Genomic DNA, 20,471 nt, shown 5'->3' with positions numbered 1-20,471 from the left:
TTTTATATATAGTATTTTTGGAAGGAAGAATATGAATGGAAATATAAAAGAAAAATAAGTTTTCTAATGTACGTTATTTCCCCCTACAATCCAAACAAAAAGGAAAAGAAAAAAAAAATCCAGTACAGTTTGATAAAAACTTGCAAGCAATTTCTGACCAATCTAGAATATCTTGTGCTTTGACGTTTGACTTAGTGTTCCACGATGACTTGAAGATTGAATATTTCTCGGCTGCTATTTTTTTCTCCCTTCACATAAGGAAACCTACCCTGGTCGCAGCCTCGTCGCGTTATGAAATCATATGGCAATAATTTTTTGGTACTTTATTATCTTACCAGTATTCTTCTGCTACTTGAGGTCGACATCTTTTTTAACATACTAAACTCACACACTACATTAGATGTTAGGAATAGGAATCAAATCGAATTGAGGGCCTTTTTAGAGAGTAATTTCTCCGAATTACTACATTAATGGGTTATTTGCTTAAAAATTGCATGTATAAACCTCTGTTTTCGTGTTAACATAAATAAACATAGATAAAGTGGCCACCTGATAAAGGCAAAACAATAGAAGGGCTTTCTGTTTATTTTTAATTTAGGACTTGGGGGAGATTCGAATATGAGTTTTCTTCCAACATTGTGAAATAGGATTGAACTAATAGTTAAATTAATCATTTCGTGTTTCGCTTTTTGATTAATCAACACCGGTTATTCATGATATTTAGATTTGGGAACATTCGAACATTCGAATTTGAGTGTTTTTCGATCAAAATGAAATACTACTAAACTGATTGTTAAAATAGAAACTGAATGTCACTAAATTAAATAATTACCACGAACTTAGGTTTAATTCAAAATTCATTTCGAGAAATATATCGATTTCTCTGGCCGAATATACAAGTCATACCTCACAAGGCCCACCCAAACAAGAAATTTTTCTCTTTTCCCAACCCGAATGGGAAAGAGTTTGAAGGAAAGACCAGATGTAGCATAGAATCGGTGTCGGTTTGGAGATTGACGTATTAAAGGTGCGGGTTGGTCCTCGTCGTGGGTATTGGGTTCCTTCCCGTGGTTGTTTCGGTTTTGACTTGACTTTTCCAAAGAGCCCAGATGGGAGTAGAAAACCAAAGAAGAGAGAGAGAGAAATTGACCGAAATTTTCCAAGGCAAAAGAATAACTGAAAAAATCACGAGCAGAAAATAATAAACAACAAAAATAATTTCTGAGTCAACAAACTACAACGAGAATAAAGGATAACAAAGGCTGAGTCTTTCCTTCGTAACTCGTAAGTATTATCGAACCCTTTTCTTCATTGTTCCCATCTGGGTTTCCCTTTGCTCATCTTGATCATCTCCTCTGCTTTGTTGCATGTGCTTTTGCTTTTTTGTGAATTTAAAAATGTTTCACGAGCACTTCATTGTATTTAGTTTATCAATATAGTTTTTGAACATTGGGAAGGAGAATAATGTGGTGAATATACCTCTAATTTTCCTCTCTCTTTTTTTCATTTCCTCTTTTGATTTGAAAGAACAGAGAAGGGAGTTAGAATTCGTGGATTAAATTCAGAAAGCTGCTGCTGATTTTTTAGTTTAGAGTGACTTTAGGCATCTGGGTTTTCAATTTTTGAGCAAAAAGTTCAATCTTTTGTGGGTGAAAAGCGAGGAGATTTGTGGGGTGTTTTTCTTTTTCCTAACAAGGGCACAAAGCTGAAGGGAGGGTTATCTTTTCGGTGGTTGAGATTGGGTAACTTAGAGCTTGGTCTGATCTGTGGTGTTAGATAAGTTAGTTGGAGTTTTCGGATGAGAGGGGGGTATATGGCCCCCTTTGTTGCTTTGTTTTCAGAGAAACAGGCGTAAAACAAACTTCTGTATGGTCTCAGATTATAATTATATTCGCCAACTGTTGCTCTTGAAATCGGGTTTTGCTCTGTGACTCATTAGACCCAAGAGTGTTTATGCGAATTGTTTCGGAACCTAAGGTACTGGTGTTGTGCTTTTAGGGGCGGCATTTTGTTTGTTTGTATGAATTATGTTCAAACAGATACTAAGTAAGCTTCCCCGGAAGTCTTCTAAGAATTCCGAAAGTCGTGATGGAAGCCATACAATGTATTCGAATCCTCCCACCAGTTCAAGAAGCAGTGATTTCGGGATCAGTAAGTCTGGCAATTTGGTTACATCTTTCCCAGCCGGAAATCCTGTTTCAGATGTGGGGAAAAGTTATGGCAACAAGAATGTGAGGGGTGCAAATTTGAAGCCGAATGGCTTTGTGCTCTCTTCTTCTTATGAAGCATTGCCTGGATTTAGAGATGTTCCCAATTCTGAGAAGCAGAGCTTATTCATTAAAAAGCTGAACTTGTGCTGTGTTGTATTTGACTTCACTGACCCAACAAAGCATCTGAAAGAAAAGGAGATCAAGCGACAGACACTGTTAGAGCTGGTGGATTATGTGACTTCAGCAAATGGTAAATTTACAGAAACTGTTATGCAAGAAATTGCAAAAATGGTATCTACAAATTTGTTTAGGTCGTTCACCCCGCAGCCACGTGAGAATAAACTTGTAGAAGGCTTTGATTTGGAAGAGGATGAACCTTCAATGGATCCTGCATGGCCTCACTTGCAATTAGTGTATGAGTTTTTGTTAAGGTTTGTCGCATCACCTGAGACCGATGCAAAATTAGCTAAAAGATATGTTGATCACTCGTTCATTCTCAAGTTGCTTGATCTTTTTGACTCCGAAGATCCTAGAGAAAGGGAGTATTTGAAAACAATTCTGCACCGAGTTTATGGAAAATTTATGGTGCATCGCCCATTCATCAGGAAGGCTATTAACAACATCTTTTATCGTTTCATCTTTGAGACTGAGAAGCATAATGGGATTTCTGAACTCCTGGAAATTTTGGGCAGTATTATAAATGGGTTTGCTCTACCACTGAAAGAAGAGCATAAATTGTTCCTTGTTCGAGCTCTAATCCCCCTGCATAAGCCAAAATGCCTAGCTATGTACCATCAACAATTATCTTACTCCATTATACAATTTGTAGAGAAAGATTGCAAACTTGCTGATACTGTCATAAGGGGTTTACTGAAGTACTGGCCGATCACTAATAGTTCAAAGGAAGTATTGTTCCTAAGTGAGTTAGAGGAAGTTTTAGAAGCAACTCAGCCATCTGAATTCCAGCGCTGCATGGTTCCCTTGTTTCGCCAGATTGCTCATTGTTTAAACAGTTCTCACTTTCAGGTAGCGGGTTCTTTCTTTATAACTTGCTTTTGTTCTACAACATGAATGATTTCAAGTTCTGCTGTTATTTCATTATAATGTTATTTCATTATTTTTCTTGTCCATGTTGACTGTGATACAAACTAAGCACACTTGTGTTAATATTCTTTTCTCTTTCCATCTTTGGTTAGTAAGTTTAAAAATCTCATTAATCTAAATTGTTCTGTAGTTATAGCTTAGGTTCCCATTTTGTGGGTGATCCATTTATACTTGTCTTTCCATCTATGTTGTTTTTAGTTGAGGGCTTCTCTAACTATATTTTTCTTTCTTAAATGTTGCTTTACTAAATTTCCAATTAAGCCATCTGAACCTTGGGTCCTGTCTACCAGCCAGAAAAAGAAAAAAGGACCCTGAAATCTCTTCTATTTGCATTTTTCTGTTCTCTTTTGTTAGTCCTTTCCTTTATTGTCATTTTAATACACAATTTGGAGGAGAATGATCGAGTTCTTTCTTAGTTCTAGCAGCAATTGGTTGTTGAAGATGAGGACTCATTTTTTTATGCTCCACCGCGTTGGGGTAGATCAAAGATTGAAATAAGATAACATAAGATAATGACTAAAATGCAGTGCACAGCCAACTTCATGACTGATAGTGCAGTTTAATCATTATAGTCAATGGTTTGTTAATGCATGGGAGGTGCAAATTAAGTCTGTACAAAGTTAGGAAGAAAATTAGAATATCATAAGAGTTTAAAGCTCAGTCTTTGTAATATCTTATAGATCCCAAGGGTCAAAGTTCGTCCTGCAGTACTTGATTAGTCTCTGTTTTTACACAAATGGTTTTAGGATTTTAATTATGACAACGAGTGTGCCTGTTGAGAGGATCTTAAGATAATGTCTTGGAAAATTGGGGGGCTTGTTGGATGTTCCATTTTTGTAACATTGAATATTTTTTAAAACGTTTAGGGAACATTTTAAATATCTACTGGGTTCTACTTTTTTTCCCGAGTCTTTCAAGATTAGTATCACAATGTTCCCGCTTAAAAAGTAGCGTCACTGTTAATCCCATGTAGTAGCAATGTGGAATTCAAATTCCCATCAATTTTTTTGGTTCGTCGTCTTGAGGAAATAGTTATGTATTAAACGAATTGTAGCTTATCAGGAAAAAAAAATGCTACAGGAATTGTGAAAATGTTCCATGAACAATAAGGTGCTCAATCTCTTTTTTCTAGACTATATTACTCCATATAACCAAATGTTCAATACAAAATAGAACTGAAGTGAACTTATGAAATGGTTATGCATATGAATTCTCTTTGCAGTGGATCTCAACTGTCAAATGTATTTTGACCAAATATTCTCGGGAGGTTTTATACCAGCCAATTGTATTGAAGTTTGACACTAGTCTGTATGAAGTTAAGCCTATTCATTTGTATTGGGAGCCCTTCAGACCGAAACATTCACATTTTTGTTTTGAGAAATAAGTAGAGTTCCATGCCAGTTGATTATTTATGTTTTAGTGGTCATGTTTTCTCTTTAAGAAAACAGCTTCCTCCCTTTGCAGCTTTTGATTCTTGAATCTAATGCAATCAATTCTTGTTGTGCCAGGTGGCAGAGAGAGCTTTATTTTTATGGAACAACGATCACATTGAGAACTTAATCAGACAGAATCGTAAAGTTATACTGCCCATTATCTTCCCTGCATTGGAGAAAAATGCTAGAAACCATTGGAATCAGGCTGTCCATAGCTTGACCTTAAATGTCCACAAAATCTTCCAAGATCTTGATCCAGAGCTGTACAAGGAATGCTTACTCCAGTTTGAGGAAGACGAGTCAAAGGAGGAAGAGGTTAAAGCACGACGCGATGCCACATGGAAACGTTTGGAAGAAATTGCTGCAAAGAAAGCTGCAAGCAACGAACCTGTGCTTGTTTTCGGCAAAGCACCTCCCCGCTCTAGTTGAGTTTAGCTGAAGAAAGTTGACCATTCAATGACATCAAATTTTTTTCTCTGATCAAAATGGGATTGGTAATACTACTGGCAAAATGGTTCAGGTGGTGGAATGCTCGTACTTTGTTGATTGCTCACTGCTACTGAATATTCCAACATCATATGCATGTATGTTGTAGTTGTAGCTAGGAAAAGGTTCTGGCAGATGACCACATAGTCCAACAAACATTCTGCCTCGTTTGTTTCTTGTATTGTTATTTCATAGCTGTTCTTTTGCTTAAAATGATATACAGATATGCAATTCTACCACCCCTAGACTAGTGTATGCAACAGCAGGACACAAAGTTTTGACAATGTTCTCCTTCGTTCAGCTTCAACAAGAGATGATGGACAACAGAAAACTCCTATCAACCTAGGCCTAGCTTAGCTTGTTCACAGCCGGTTTGTTGTCTGTCTCTCTTCGTTGAACCTGAACATCCTCGGGGCTTAGACGCGAAACCTTCACGTTATGGACTTTTTATGTATCTTAATTTTTAAGGTTTTTTACCTTGATCAACATGCCTAACTCACGTGTGTTAATATTTAATCTAGTTAAGGAAAAAAAAAATTTTGAATTTTGTGTGTGCTACGTCGTTATTTAAGGGATTGGGATACCTAGTACTAAATTGAAATTACCTTCAATAAAAAAAACGCAAATAACGACTAGGAAGCATCCAGACAAAAATAGAAAAAATAGAAAAACAGAGACTCTGATTCTGATTCGATGGGTTGGCAGTGAGTTGGCGACTTTGATGTTGCTCAAATGTTCTGTGGGGAAAATTCTCCATTTAACGTTGGGTAGAAGCTTAATACCATTGAATGCGTCAATCAAAACACAAAGAACCAAACAATATCTACAAAGACATACATATGATACGGCACACATTCTCTCTCTCTCTCTCTCCCTCCAAGTCCAACTTGTGTTTAACAAAATAATGTCTTGAGTTGAACCTGCTTACCGGGATTGGACAGAGAAGGGGAGGGAGAGCTTTGGCTCGTTTACCTTTTTGCTTTTTTGCTAAATTTTTTTTTCTTTTACCTTCTCTCTCATAGGCTTAATATAATATGATAGGGAGTATGAAGTTGTGAAGGTTCTGTTCTTTAGAGCTGTTCTGGCAGCTTGTCTCGTTCCTCTCTCTCTCTCTCCTCTCTCTGACCCAAAATTGAATAAAGAACAAAAGAAAAAAGCTCTTTGCTTTTTTCCTCTGCTTAGACTCCTGCTTCTGTAAGTATACAAATTCATCTATTTTCTTTATTTTATTATAATCTCAGATTACTTCATTATCCTTTTGCTTTTTGCTGGCACCCTCTTAGATTTTTCTTTTATGAATCACTTTGCCCTTTTGAGTTTTTTATTGGTAATGATAAGGAATTCTATCTTTGTGTTTTAGATCGCATCCGGATCGTGTCAGCCAGTGAGCCAATTGGGTAGCTGCTGATTTGGTAAATACAGTCTTCAAGCTGTCCTTAACTGGAAGAAGATTGAAGACGAGCTTCTGGTGTATATATTCTACTTCGGGAAGTTGTTATTGATCTTTGACTTGAGGGTGCCAGTGTCTGCTTCTGGGTTTCTAAGTTTGACTCTCAAGGTGTTAAATTCTTCTACTTTATTGAGATTGCTACAGATATTTAGAGATTCTGAAATTATTAGAAGAGAATGATATATGAAAACAAGAGTTTTGCTTCCCTTGATTATTGATTCTGGGATTACTTTATCTTCATATGGAAATGGGTGTCTCTATCTGGATTTTTGATTTCTTATAATATCGATTTTGTTGTTCATTGTTTTGAAATGGGTTGTATGTATCTGGGTTTTGACTCTGTTATTTGAGGTATCAATTGGGTTCTACTTTGAAGGAGCTTCCACCCATAACTGGGCTTGACTGGATTTGTGTTTGAGGCCATTTCTTTCTCAAATCATGATCAAGCAAATACTTGGTAAGCTTCCACGGAAGCCATCTAAGTCAGCTGAGAATCGTGAGTTTGGGGGTTCATCTGCCTCTTCATTAAGTTCAAGAAGCAGTGATGTAGTAAGTAATAGGCCAATTAACTCAAACAGCGTACCTCTGTTGGGTCTTGATTCTGCTTCAAATTTAGGATATAGCCATGGAAGTAACCTCCCTCAACTTGTAAATTCAAATCTAAATGGAAGTTCTGCTACTGCTTCTTATCAAGCGTTGCCAGCATTTAGGGATGTACCAAGCTCTGAGAAGCAGAACTTGTTTATGAAAAAGCTGAACTTGTGTTGCGTACTGTTTGACTTCACTGACCCAACAAAACATCTGAGAGAAAAAGACATCAAGCGGCAGACGTTGCTAGAGCTGGTAGATTATGTTACTTCTGCAAATGGAAAATTTACTGAAACTGTCGTGCAAGAGGTTATAAAGGTGGTAACTGTGAATTTGTTCAGGTCGTTCTCTCCGCAGCCCCGTGAGAACAAGGTTTTGGAAGCATTTGATTTGGAGGAGGAGGAGCCCTTGATGGACCCTGCATGGTCACACTTACAGATTGTGTATGAATTTTTTCTGAGGTTTGTTGCATCGCCCGAGACAGATGCAAAGTTGGCTAAGAGGTACATTGACCAGTCTTTTGTACTCAAAGTATTGGATCTCTTTGATTCTGAGGATCCTAGGGAAAGGGAGTATTTGAAAACAATTCTGCATCGCATCTATGGAAAGTTTATGGTGCATCGCCCATTCATTAGGAAGGCAATCAACAATATATTTTTCCGATTTATTTTTGAAACAGAAAAGCATAATGGGATTGCTGAGCTTTTAGAGGTTTTGGGCAGTATAATCAATGGATTTGCTCTTCCACTTAAAGAAGAACACAAACTCTTCCTTGTTCAGGTTCTGATCCCCCTTCACAAACCAAAGTGCTTACAAATGTACCATCAGCAGTTGTCCTACTGCATTTCACAGTTTGTGGAGAAAGATTGCAAGCTTGCAGATACTATTATAAGAGGCTTATTAAAGTACTGGCCAATCACAAATAGTTCAAAGGAAGTCATGTTCCTAAGTGAGCTGGAGGAAATTTTAGAAGCAACTCAGCCAGCAGAGTTTCAAAGATGTATGGTACCCCTCTTCCGCCAACTATCTCGTTGCTTGAGCAGTTCACACTTTCAGGTAGTGAGCTGTGTCTTCATCTAATTTAATGTTTCTTTGTGCTTTGCATGTTCAGACTTTCCAAGTCTTTAGCTCTTTCCTTAGTAAGTAAATTTAGTCTAATTCTGGAAACATGTCTTCGTTGTATTTAAGAAAAAGTTATTGAAGAGAGTAAAAGAGGTGGGGAGAACCAATCTCTCTCTTCCTCTTGCGCTCTAAAATGTTTTGCATCTCACCTTTCATTAGATCTGATAAGAATTGTCTGCTATCTGGTTTGTTTTTACCTTTTTATAGACCTTTAGTCATTATTATTGTAATTCCATCCATATTCGAGTACCAGGTACTTCTTCTGAATTCTTTTCTTGGACAATGTTATAGTTTTAGAAAGGTTAAGCTCACAATTAATGCTTCTTTTCACTTTGATATAGTTTTCAGTACAGATAAAATGTTTCTTTGGCACAGACGCATATCTATATGTTTCGAATGAAAATTCTAAATAGTGATTGCTACATATAACTGATCGCTGTTGCTGGATTGCATTGCTTAGCAGTTATCTTATTATCACTTGGATGATTTTGACTGATGGTAGTGGCATAGAGGATCAAATGCTATTATGCTGCTGAACCCCTAGGTGGAGAGGCTGAATAATTATGCATGTCTGAGGTCAAACCATTTAATAGGATTAACTGTTCACTCGTGTATGTCAAATGTCAAGCAATGTTTGGAAAATCATTTGGCATATTGACCGAATCTAGGAATTAGCATCTAGTACTATTTCTTCGTTGCCTTTCATTTACTGAATTCCAGTTTTCTGTATGAAATCCTGATCTGGTATATACTCAGAATTACGATCCTAGTTTTACTTGTGATAACAACACATTCCCTACCTATCCTGACCAAACACCTTGAGCTGACTGATGCTTGCTTTTATAGGTGGCAGAGAGGGCGTTGTACTTATGGAACAATGATCACATTGAGAACTTAATCAGACAAAACCGTAAAGTCATAGTACCCATCATCTTTCCAGCTTTGGAGAAGAATGGTCGCTACCACTGGAACCAAGTGGCTCGGAGCTTGACATTAAATGTCCGTAAAATTTACTCTGATGTTGATCCTGAGCTATTTGAGGAGTGTTTGCTCAAATTTCAGGAAGATGAAGCAAATATGGAGGAGATTAAAACAAAACATGAAACCACGTGGAAGCGCTTAGAAGAGAGTGCTGCTTCTAATGCTGTTAGCAGTGGAGCAGTTGTTCGCCGCTTGAACCCAATTGAAACATCTTCAAATTAATGATAGAGGGATATATTCATGTAGTTCGAAGGTCTTGTGTTTCTTTTTTACTGCTTTTTGGCTCGTTTGGGAGGGAGCATTGCGTGGTTGTGTGCATTGAGAGGTTGAACACTATTAGATAGTTGTCCATACACTTTTCTGTTTGTCCCTCTATTTTTGGCTCTTTTCACCCTAACGTTCAAGAGAAACTCTACACAGCAATGAAGTTCGTGATTCTGGAATTTGCACAGATACCATATGCTGGAAACTACAAAACAGGAGTTAGAAGCTGCATTACGCATTGAGGATGGCGAACATAGAGCTATGGTTGATGGTTATAAGGGTTAACATGAAAGAAGCTACAAAATACAGGTAATTTTATCCACTTGGAGTTGATTTAATTGGTTTGAAGTCCTTACTAAACTACTTAGTTTCGTTTCTGTATGTGTATGTATTATAATATCTAAACAATCCGTTTGTGTTTGAATTTTTTGAATTGATACTTCTGAATGCCTTTTATTGGAATGAATGTTCTTAATTGGTTTGCTTTGGGTTTTATCTTCCTAAGCAAATGATTCCAAAATACTAGATAACAATGACTCTGCCTTCATGTCATTCTAATCTATTTCAAAGTTGAAAATGAATGAAGCAATTCCACTAAAGTTATAATAAGTACTAGGAAAGAGAGCAGGGTCTCCAAGGCATGCATGTGCCAAAGACAGTGGAGAAACTACTTGAACCATAGGACTAGACTACTAAAGAAACTAGGTACGTAATCCTAAGAGCTTGATGCCAGGAAACAATATTCCAGAAGCTCATGATCAGATTCAAATTTAGCCATATCTTCTACTAAAGAAACTAGTTATGTAGTCCTAAGAGCCTTTTGCAAGGAGACAAAACTCCAGAAGCTCATGGTCACATTCTAATTTAGCCATATCTTCTTCTTCCAAGGTCACCCATGCCTCTATACCGTCGCTAGAGCTACTACTCATCAATATGACAACATTTTTAATGGGCACATTGCTAATGCATGCCCAGCTGGGTTTTCCCCATCCAAAATCAGTGTTATAAAATGGAAACCTAACCCAACTGCTGAACCTGTAAAACTCAACTTCTCCTTGAGAGACCAACTCACTTGTTTCTTTTAGAGGCTTGCAAGCATGTGAAAACCCATCCTCACCTTGAAGTTTCCTCACATAATCATCATTGATCTTCCTTATTACTTTTCTTAATTGAACCACAAATTCATGCAGCTCTATATTTCTTTCATCTTTCATTATGGATGCAACAGCAAACCGCCAGATATTACCAAAAGAATGCTCTGGCAAAGGTGGAACCGTTCTTTCCCTTAAATTCACCACATGGCATATCGCCATTGATGGCCTACCCTTACCAGATGTACCATTTTTTGTATTCATGCTAGACTTGCATATGAGGGCTGTCATGGCTTCCACACGAGTGGGAGCACGGTCGTCCATGCCCAAACCCTTGGATGCTTTGACTTTCATCCTGGCTAAACTGGAAGCATCAAACTCAAATCTCTTTGTCACAATCTTTTCTCTCTTAATCAAATTGGATGGCATGAAAATTTGCTTGTCCCTAGGTGGAAAGATGGTGGCTGAATTTAGGGAGGGAGTGATGTTTTCAACAACACCACGTGATCTTGTAGCCCACACAACCAGGAAAGAAGACAGTGTTGCAACGTCTGCAATCTTGTGTGAAATGCAGATTCCGATACCCATACCACCACAGTCAAAGAAGTTTAACTGGACAGCCATGGCTGCAACCGCCTTGTCTGTTCTAATATTGTGGGGATCAAGTGGAAGAAGTTGTTGCGCTAAATTCATATCTGGACTTTTTAGTATCTCAGAGAGCTGAATGTTAGCTCTAGCTCTTGTGAAGACAACATCCCCATCTTCACAATCCACAGATGTATTGCCCTCAATCCTTCCAGCCAAAGGGTAGAAACAGGTCAAGGTTTCTGATAAAGATTTCTTCAGCTTATAAAAAATTGTCATATCATCATCAATGTCTTCAGGAGCTGAATAGAAAAGAACGACGGGCACATAAAATATAGGAGATATCTGATCTAGCAGAGTCTGTAGCTCTTAAGGTGGTGTGGGGTTGGAATTGATGGTTTGCAGTTATCTTTAGAGACTATCTCAATCTTCATCTTCATTTTCACTTTCTCTGTAGGAAATGCAGTCTAAAGAAATGAACAATCTATTACAGAGGCTGTGTATATATATCTGAAGCTTTAACAAATTAGAGCTGGACAAACTAATTGCAGCAAGATTAACTGCTTACAGCTAGGCTTAACAAATAGACCTATCTGTTGCACCAGTTCAACCAACCAACTCCTTATTTAACTTTGAGTTTGAGATAATGTGGAAACTTGTCTAAGCTATCTAGAAGCTTTAGCTGGTCATCCACACATGGCGTAGGTTAACCATACGCATATGTAAATCATGTATGTCATACCATACCACTACGTACGCCTACTGCTTGTGTTTAATTTTTATTTTTTTGCTTAATAAGTCTTTAGTTATAGGACTTTCTTCCTGGTTAAGTCACTGTCACTTAGGACTTGAGCTCCACAGATGAGTAGATGAAGTTTTGAGAAAGGGAGCAAGGCTGATGAAACTGTTGATCAACAAACCTATGGAGTGAGAGTTAGGAGTTTGAACAAGTTTTTGACAAAAAATATCGAATTGGGTATGGGTTGGAGAGTTTATATTAAGTTGAAAAATAGTTGATCCAATATAAAAATAAGTCATTCAGCCAACTGCAGGAGGACATGACCAAACTAAAAATAAAAATAAAAATAAAAATGGTAATACTTGGACTGGTCAGAATTGGCCCTGCCAGTATGCCATTATCCCTATACATTCTTGTTAGGCACACAAACTGTTGATAGGGGATGCAAAATCCTTGATGGGCCTTTCTTTATTCGATATACCTTAAATTAAGTGCGTAATCTAATTCAATCCAATTCTAGACGCCAATGCACAAGTTAAAAGTACCACCACCAAAAGGTTTATTTTTTATTTTTTAAAATCAATGCTACCACCAAAGGTTGTATTATTTTAGTCATAGCCTATTATTTCCAGCTAATCAAATCAAACACACCCTCATTTCCCCTTGTCTCTTTGCAACACCCAGCTACTCCCTAAAGAAACCCCAAAGATTCCTTGTTTGGCCGTTATAGTTTTGGCCTTCCCCCCTGAGATAGAATATATTTTTCTTTCGTCCTTAATTTTAGTTAATTAGGATCATCCTTTCACTTTCAAGTGTTCAACTTTATACTGTACAGAAATTTGAATAAATGACAATAATTCATGTGGTCCAGCCGCATTATTGCCAGTGAATTTCAAGGTCACTTTATTAGTTTGCATCCTCTGCATAACACATGAACTCTGCATCTAAGATTTGTGATTTTAAATCTTTACAATTTTATGACGACCATGGAAGTTGAAATTATATCCAGAGAAACCATCAAACCTTTCACTTCAACTTCACCACACAATAGAACATACAACCTTTCTTTCCTCGAACAGGTTAATCCTCGTACTTATGTTCCAGTTGTTTACTTCTATCCCAAGGAGGCCTCTGAGACACCTGATTTCTTGACTGGTGGTGATAAATCCAACCAGCTCAAGAAATCTCTATCAGAAACGCTAGCGAAATACTACCCTTTTGCCGGTAGGATCAGAGATAGAGTCTCCATTGACTGCAATGATGATGGAGTCACATTTGTAGAAGCAAGAATAAAAAACATTGAGCTATCTGAGATTCTTGAGCACCCTAAAGATGAGGTGCTGGACCTGTTATTTACAGACAATCTGCAGTGGAACGAAGATTCGAATATCAACGTCCTCTTGGCTGTACAAGTAAGCTTCTTTGACTGTGGTGGGATGGCAGTTGGCATCTGCATGTCACATAAGATAGCTGATACCTCCACCATGATCAACTTCATCAACGACTGGGCAGCAGTGGCCCGTGACAACAAAAAATGTGATCAATATGTACCATCTCCTGAGTTCATCTCAGCAACTGTCTTTCCCCGATGTGATCTGCCACTGTCGCCAGAAGCCATGATTGAGAAAAGCAATTGTGTGACCAAAAGATTTGTGTTTGATGCAACAAAGATTGCTGCCCTCAAAGCCATAGTCACGGAAAAATTGCAAAACCCCACAAGAGTTGAGGCTGTGACTGCTTTTATTCATAGCCGTGCCATTTCTGCATTGAGATCAACTTGCGGGTCGTCCTCAAACCCAACCACTTTCATCCAGACGGTGAACCTCCGCGCTAGAATGGTCCCTCCATTGCCACAAAGCTCTGCAGGCAGCATGATTTGGTTCTTTACCGTGTCCACAGCTGAGGACAGTGTGGTTGAGTTGCATGATCTCGTGGGTCAAATGAAGCAGAGAATGACCAAGTTTTGTGACACGTATGTCAGAAAGTTTCGTGCGAAAGATCAATGGCCTTCCATCTTTAAAGAGTGTATCCAAGAATCAAGGAAACCATTTTCTAAAGGGAATTTGGTCATATATAGATGCAGCAGCTGGTGCAGATTCCCAGTGTATGAAGCGGACTTTGGTTGGGGAAAGCCAATTTGGGTCACTATTGCTAGCTGTGCCATGAAGAATGCTGTTTTCATGATTGATACAAGGGATGGCGAAGGGATTGAAGCTTATGTGAACTTGGAAAAGCAGGAATTGGATGTGTTTGAGCGTGATGCAGAGCTTCTTGCTTTCGCTTCTTTGAATCCGAGTGTCATTTGAACTCCATCCGAGCTTCAAATCTGTTTGTGCGCGCGCGTGCACGCATGTGTTTGTTTTTATAAATGTTCTTGAATGTATTTATCCACTCTAATGATGTCGAAAAATAAATATGAGGCTTTGAAACAAGATACCCTAATAAAAAAAGCAAGCTATTTGAAAACATTTCAAGTATAGTTGTATTTTCAGGTAAAATCAGAGGAATATATTTAACCCCCTCCCCTTTCTTTTTCTTTTTGATAACATTAGCCCAAATTTGAAGCCTCTCATATTTTGCAGTGCACATTTGGGTTCATGTGAAACTTTAATGTGTATTTTACTCACATGAACAATTGATGGTTATATTTCTTAACCTCTATAACCAAAGCCGGAAATTTATTTCAGGCCTGAGTTTGAAAAAATATGAATTTTATTGATGAATTAGATGGATTATGCACCAACAAATTGGCAACTTTGTAGTAGATAATTGTCTCACAACACTTTCATGAAACAAACTTGTGCCCTACATTCTTCAATCAAACAGATCCAGAGCCGAATCGCATAATCCGTTTTTCAGTCTGGAATCTGTGGGTCTGAGAAGAATTTGTTGATGGTAGGCATGATCTGGGGGGTTTTGTTGCGAACATATTTCCTCAGTCCATGTTCTGCATATCTCTCTCCCTCTGCATGGTTATCAAGCACCCCAGCAGCTCTGTTCTCCTTGTTAACCCTGAAAAACCATATTCAAATTTAGGTTAAATGCAGATAAGCATGTGCTTTTATTCTTAACCCTTTTTGTGTAGATTCCTGTGATTTTAATACTCTTAGGTCTCGTTTGGTAGGTAGGATAAGTAGTAAGACTGGATTAACTTAACCCAATACTATGTTTGGTGCTCACAAGCGAACGTGGATAGGATAAAACATAACCCCGCCATAATACCATTATGTGCATTTTTGTAGGATAATTCATCCTTACCAAGAATGTGGGATACATAATCTCACTACTCCAACTCCTTGACCTTGGACCCAAGACCAGGAGCCGTGACACAAACCAATAACACTAGTGTTAATAAATGATACTAATTATACTTTCCAATCAATCCAATCTTACTTTCTAACCCAATCCAATCCAATCCAATCCAATCTTAGTTACCAAACATGGCCTAAAGATTTATTTACTCATGGAATTGCAGTGAAATTTGATTTTTGATATACCTGACGTCAGGGTTGGTGTAGATGTTTCTAACAAGCTGCATGCCACATATTCCAACAGCTGCACCAACTGCAGCAAATAGTGGGTATACCTACACATCCAGGGCAAAAATAGCCTGTGATTAGCCCATAATTGGAGGGTTAATTAAACCTTGCACTACAAGTCATATAAAAGGCAGCGCAACAAGCACACCCTACTTTCATAGACAATCATCACACAAACCCTTTTGTTCCCTTCTTCTTTTGAGGCCAAAACAACATGAAAACATATCATTCATGAATCATGATCATGACCCTTGTTCTCTTACTTTCTCAGTTTCTCACCAACCAAACAGAAAGTAAAAGTTTTGATAAAAACTACCACAGAAAAATATAATTTAAAAAAAAGTGGGGTGGGGGCAGGGAGAAAGAAGGAAAGTAAAAGTACCTCAGGCTTTAACCATCTGGAGGAAGCCATGCTGAATCTGTGGAATAAAACAAAGAGAAGAAAATAGAAGATGAATATTCTTCTTCTCCTCTCCAGCAGGAGGATTGAGAGAGAGAGAGACAGGGCAGAACAGGGCAAGTTTTTTCACAATTATGAGCTCTGTATTTATTGCAGGCACTAATTACCCGAATTTAGACTTCAACAAAAATGGAAGGTTGAGCGTGTACGGAAAATGAAGAAAAACAAGGCCTATCATCCAATTTTTGCGACCATTTTGGGCATAAATTTTTTTTTTTGGTTGGAAGAGATCATTTTGGGCATGATTACTTTTTTTTGTTTTTTTTGTTTTGGCCTTTCTAATTTCCGTGAAATGTGTGTAACGCTAATGTGATTATTTTCGCATGCTGAACAAAAACATTGTTTTCAAAGGATTTGATTATTAGGGTAATAACGGGTCTGTTTGAATGAGGGAAAATAACTCGGAATTTAATTACAAGTAGAGAATTTAAGAGGGAAAATTGACAATTCCCTTATTTGGCAACTTAAAGCACGGAATTTATTAAATGACATGAAGAAAAAATCGTGAAAATTAGGACATCAAATTCCTGAGTATATTTTCCACCAAAATAGACGTCATTTCATAATTTCCATAGTGTCATTTACAAAATTCGACATAAATAAATCCAAACACTAAAATTTTCAATTGCTAGAATTGAAATGATGGAAATCTAAATTCCATCATTTTAGAATTCTATATAATTTTCAATTTATTCATCCAAACAAAGGGTTATTCTGAAAGATATCAAAGTTTGTATATCAGCAACAAAAAAAAAAAAAAACAAACAAAGATTGTTCTTAGATTGTACGAAAAAGGATAAGAATTATTCTTAGATTTCGAATGGTGCTGAAGCCAAAGGCTTCAAATGGAACGGCCCAATTCCCACATAGGCACAAAAAACCTCTAGCCCAGCTCAAACAAATCTAATCTGCCAGAGATGAGGATCTGAAGATCGCAAGTATACTTGTGTATGTGGGTTAAGTCAGTTGGTTAATACAGTGTATTCAGTGTCCGCCCTTTTGTACTTTAGTTGAATTCATCTTCTCATGCATTAATTTAGAATATTGTTTCGTTTAAAAAAAAATCACAAATACTCGTTAAACCCAACCCAAATGAAGTACATAAAACTCTCGCATCTTTTTTTCTTAGTTGGTCGTTTTCTTTTTATGGTAAATATTTTTAGAGTTATTAATGCTTAGTTATAATTAACTTTTTTTATTGCTAATTCATTGAAGATGAAGAGCGAGAATTGAAATATGACTATCGAAATAAGACGACTACGAGAATGTGAAGATAAATACTCTACACGTTTGAACAAAAAAAAAAAAGATAAATACTCTACAACTTCTACTATATCATAATTAAGAAACGTCAATCCAAATTAAGTAAATCATGAGAATCTCTGTATCAATTTCTTTTCCGTCACTCTATCCATTTAAGTTATGATGAGTTGGGCATTCGGAGGAACCTAAAGAGCTCATTAACAAAACAAGACAAATTTATAATTGGATTGGAGGAGCACGAGTGCGAACAAACTTGAAACAATGTCAGTCTAACATGTCCAGCTTACTATTCCGTATTGTTTTTCCCGCTTTAGTTCAATCTTTGTTCGGTCGGCTGCAAATGTTTCTTTATTTTTAAAGAATTATGGCATCTGGGTTTGACTTTATGCATACGTCCCATTCCAGTTTTCTTCAAATTCATCATATATATATATATTTTTTTTTTTTTTTTCTAGTTGTAGAAAATAGAAAGGGAAGTCACCGGATCTGAACTAGTTTTTAATCAAAGCCACTGACAAGATTGGATCACTGTGTTGTCTGTATCCAATGTGGGTTCCTCTGTCATCGTGCAATCTTGATTTTTAATTTTGTAACATATATATACAGAAGTTCTCTTATGCAGATATCCGGATGTTATTATTATGAGGATGTTATATATTTTGTCATATCCCTTTTTACTTCTCTATCTATTTATAATAGCATTCACACGATAATAATATGCGGACATCCAAATAAGAGGATAAATGTATATATATTGAAAATAATAATTCTGTTTTTAGGAGCATAATTTAGTTTCTTTGTTGTTCTTTAGCCTGTCATTTCAATTGATAAAAGTTGTGGCTGTTGTTGACTTTCCTGAAATTATTTGAAAAAAGCTTACTTACGTACCTACTATTCTCCCATCAATAATATTTCATGCTCCTTGGCCTTGGCCTTGCCTGGTCTGGCGGTTGATGACTTCATGTTTTCATGCACGCCTGTCCATCATATATTAATTTAGCTATTTTATTTGGTTGAATTCCATAATTTTATTATTATTATTATTTCATGAATAATTGACAGCACGATTGTAGCATTGCCCATGCATGATGGGATAATGTCAAACTTTTTCCCACTTTATTTGTACGGACCCCAACGAAAAACGGGTGCAAGGTGAAATTGATCTTCAAATTTGGTTTGTTTGAGTTGATGTTGGGAATGAAGAGTGGATAGAAACTGTTAACAATTATTTTTGGTGCTATTGGATGAGTGAGATACATTTCTTGTTTGTGGTCAATAACAATTTGGTCACTATATTTTAAAAGTTGACCAAAAAAAAAAAACAACCATAAAGTTACAAGTCTTTACATTGTTTTTTTGCGGTAAGTAATAATTGGGTCATTATATTTTAAAAATTGACAAAAAAAAACAACCACAAAGTTTCAAGTCTTTACATTATTTTTGGCTTATGTAGACGTTAGATTAATCACGTAGGTTAATAAGCGTCACATGGACAACATTTAATAATAGCAATAAACTTGATAATCAGACGAAAGAATGAGAAAATTGGTAACTTTCAAATTTCCTTTTTACTAATTCATTAAAAACAAGGGTCAAATAAGGGACGAATTCATGTTAAGACTAAAGGCTCGTTTGATAACTATTTCAATTTTATTTTTTATTTTTTATTTTTTTGTGTTAGAGTATAAAGGAAAAATAGGGAGAATGAAAGTGAGAATGAAAGCGGATATGAGATTGAGAGGAGAGGATGAGAGGGAGGAGTAATAAAAGTGAAAAAAAAATGCTGCTAAACGAACCTTAAAATTAACTGAGTACATCATACTACCAAACTATTTATTTAATTACTAATTTATTCTAATATAAAATGACCAAAATGGTTATATTGAATTATAAAATAAATTATTTTAATAAGTACACCCTACTCACCATATTCAACTCTAATCAAATGCAAGGGAATGCCATGAAGTTGTTTGTTTGATACAAATCTTGGTCATTGGTGGTAGATAACACTCTAGCAGATACATGCTCCATGAAGTCCACTCCGACAGGTTCTTTAAGGAGTTGTGGACGATTCATACGAGGAGGAAAAATAAATAAATAATTTATTGCATGAAAGTTGAGTCCTTCAAACTTAGAACATTCTCTTGGTTTCTTTTTTCTTTTTTTTCTATTTATTATTTAGTTCTGGAACTACAAAAAGGAAGAAGGAAGAGTAATTAAAAAATGGGACCTACGAAATGGATTTAGACAACCAGTATGAGCATTGGCTGCCTATGTAGAAATTTCAAAGGGTAGTAGGTTAATTTTAAATTCATCCAGTAATAACTAAAGATCGGAAAACAAATCCAAAACATCTTACAATGGCTGTAATATATTCAACAAAATCATCTCCAGCTGCAGAGGAGGCATTATGTTTGGTGTTGTGTGATAGAGTGTATAGGTTTTTTGGTAATTAATTTTATATTTTGATTTAAATATTAGGGTGTACTTAGATTATAGGGTGTACTCAGTTAATTTTAGGGTTTGTTTAGCAGCACTAAAAAAAAAACTAAAAAACTAAAATCTATTTCAAATTGTTTTCATTTTGGTTACTCCTCTCTCTCATCCTCATTCTCTATACTTTAGCACAAAAAATGAAAATGAAAATATAAATTTAAATGATTATCAAACGAGCTCTAACATGGGCCCATGTGAATTTTTTTTTTTCCTTTTATGTTCTTATAGTTAGTATATATGTTTTAAAATTTGCTTCCTCCAAAATCGAACAGTTCAACTCTAGGTAAATTTAGCCCACCTCATTTTGAAATATTGAATCAACTACATTCGAATATGAATCAAAATAAAAATCATATTTATTGTCTGGTCGCCTCATTAATTAGTATATTGATTATTCTAACCTTTCTATTTTGGGTTACTTACTTTTTTTATCATTGGGGTTTGGCTCGAAATCATTTAATCATATTTGGTCACTGTGATTTCAATTTTTCTGATTTAGTCACCGTATTTACAGTAATTAACAAATTAAGTCCAATGCCTCAATTCTATCGATTTGTTTGATTAACAAATATCTAATATTTAATTTAAAAATAATTAACTTAAATTTAAAATTTTAATATTTACCCCACCTCCAAAAGTACCCAGCACCCATCGCCACAC

At 36.4% G+C, this 20,471-nt stretch overlaps 4 protein-coding genes and 1 pseudogene across 7 annotated transcripts; 3 read left to right on the top strand and 2 right to left on the bottom strand.

Annotated features, from left to right (window-relative positions):
* LOC18789328 (serine/threonine protein phosphatase 2A 57 kDa regulatory subunit B' theta isoform) lies at positions 1,053-5,476 on the top strand. Of its 3 annotated transcripts, none has more exons than XM_020555074.1 (3): positions 1,053-1,284; positions 1,533-3,236; positions 4,823-5,476. In XM_020555074.1, exons 2-3 carry the CDS (start codon positions 2,028-2,030, stop codon positions 5,174-5,176), a joined length of 1,563 nt encoding a protein of 520 aa, XP_020410663.1. In that variant the 5' UTR covers positions 1,053-1,284; positions 1,533-2,027; the 3' UTR covers positions 5,177-5,476. The 3 variants fall into 3 exon arrangements, with proteins under 3 accessions (XP_020410663.1, XP_020410662.1, XP_007222861.1); XM_020555073.1 differs by having other exon boundaries at positions 1,145-1,284; positions 1,528-3,236; XM_007222799.2 differs by lacking the exon at positions 1,053-1,284 and having other exon boundaries at positions 1,293-3,236.
* On the top strand, positions 5,970-10,100 carry LOC18793908 (serine/threonine protein phosphatase 2A 57 kDa regulatory subunit B' theta isoform). Its single transcript, XM_007222795.2, has 3 exons — positions 5,970-6,427; positions 6,594-8,327; positions 9,240-10,100. Exons 2-3 carry the CDS (start codon positions 7,122-7,124, stop codon positions 9,594-9,596), a joined length of 1,563 nt encoding a protein of 520 aa, XP_007222857.1. The 5' UTR covers positions 5,970-6,427; positions 6,594-7,121; the 3' UTR covers positions 9,597-10,100.
* LOC109946641 lies at positions 10,212-11,781 on the bottom strand (annotated as a pseudogene). Its single transcript, XR_002269740.1, has one exon. The product of XR_002269740.1 is annotated as a vinorine synthase-like (transcript).
* On the top strand, positions 13,013-14,596 carry LOC109946640 (deacetylvindoline O-acetyltransferase-like). The gene has a single exon (XM_020555075.1). It carries the CDS (start codon positions 13,031-13,033, stop codon positions 14,357-14,359), a length of 1,329 nt encoding a protein of 442 aa, XP_020410664.1. The 5' UTR covers positions 13,013-13,030; the 3' UTR covers positions 14,360-14,596.
* LOC18788965 lies at positions 14,749-16,497 on the bottom strand. Its single transcript, XM_007226393.2, has 3 exons — positions 15,975-16,497; positions 15,551-15,639; positions 14,749-15,065 (listed from the first exon to the last, which is right to left on the bottom strand). Exons 1-3 carry the CDS (start codon positions 16,002-16,004, stop codon positions 14,909-14,911), a joined length of 276 nt encoding a protein of 91 aa, XP_007226455.1. The 5' UTR covers positions 16,005-16,497; the 3' UTR covers positions 14,749-14,908.

Source organism: Prunus persica, chromosome G1 (assembly GCF_000346465.2).
Source record: "Prunus persica cultivar Lovell chromosome G1, Prunus_persica_NCBIv2, whole genome shotgun sequence".
NCBI lineage: Eukaryota > Viridiplantae > Streptophyta > Magnoliopsida > Rosales > Rosaceae > Prunus > Prunus persica.
Note: the sequence above shows the minus strand (reverse complement) of the source record. Positions and strands in the feature narration are given on the sequence as shown.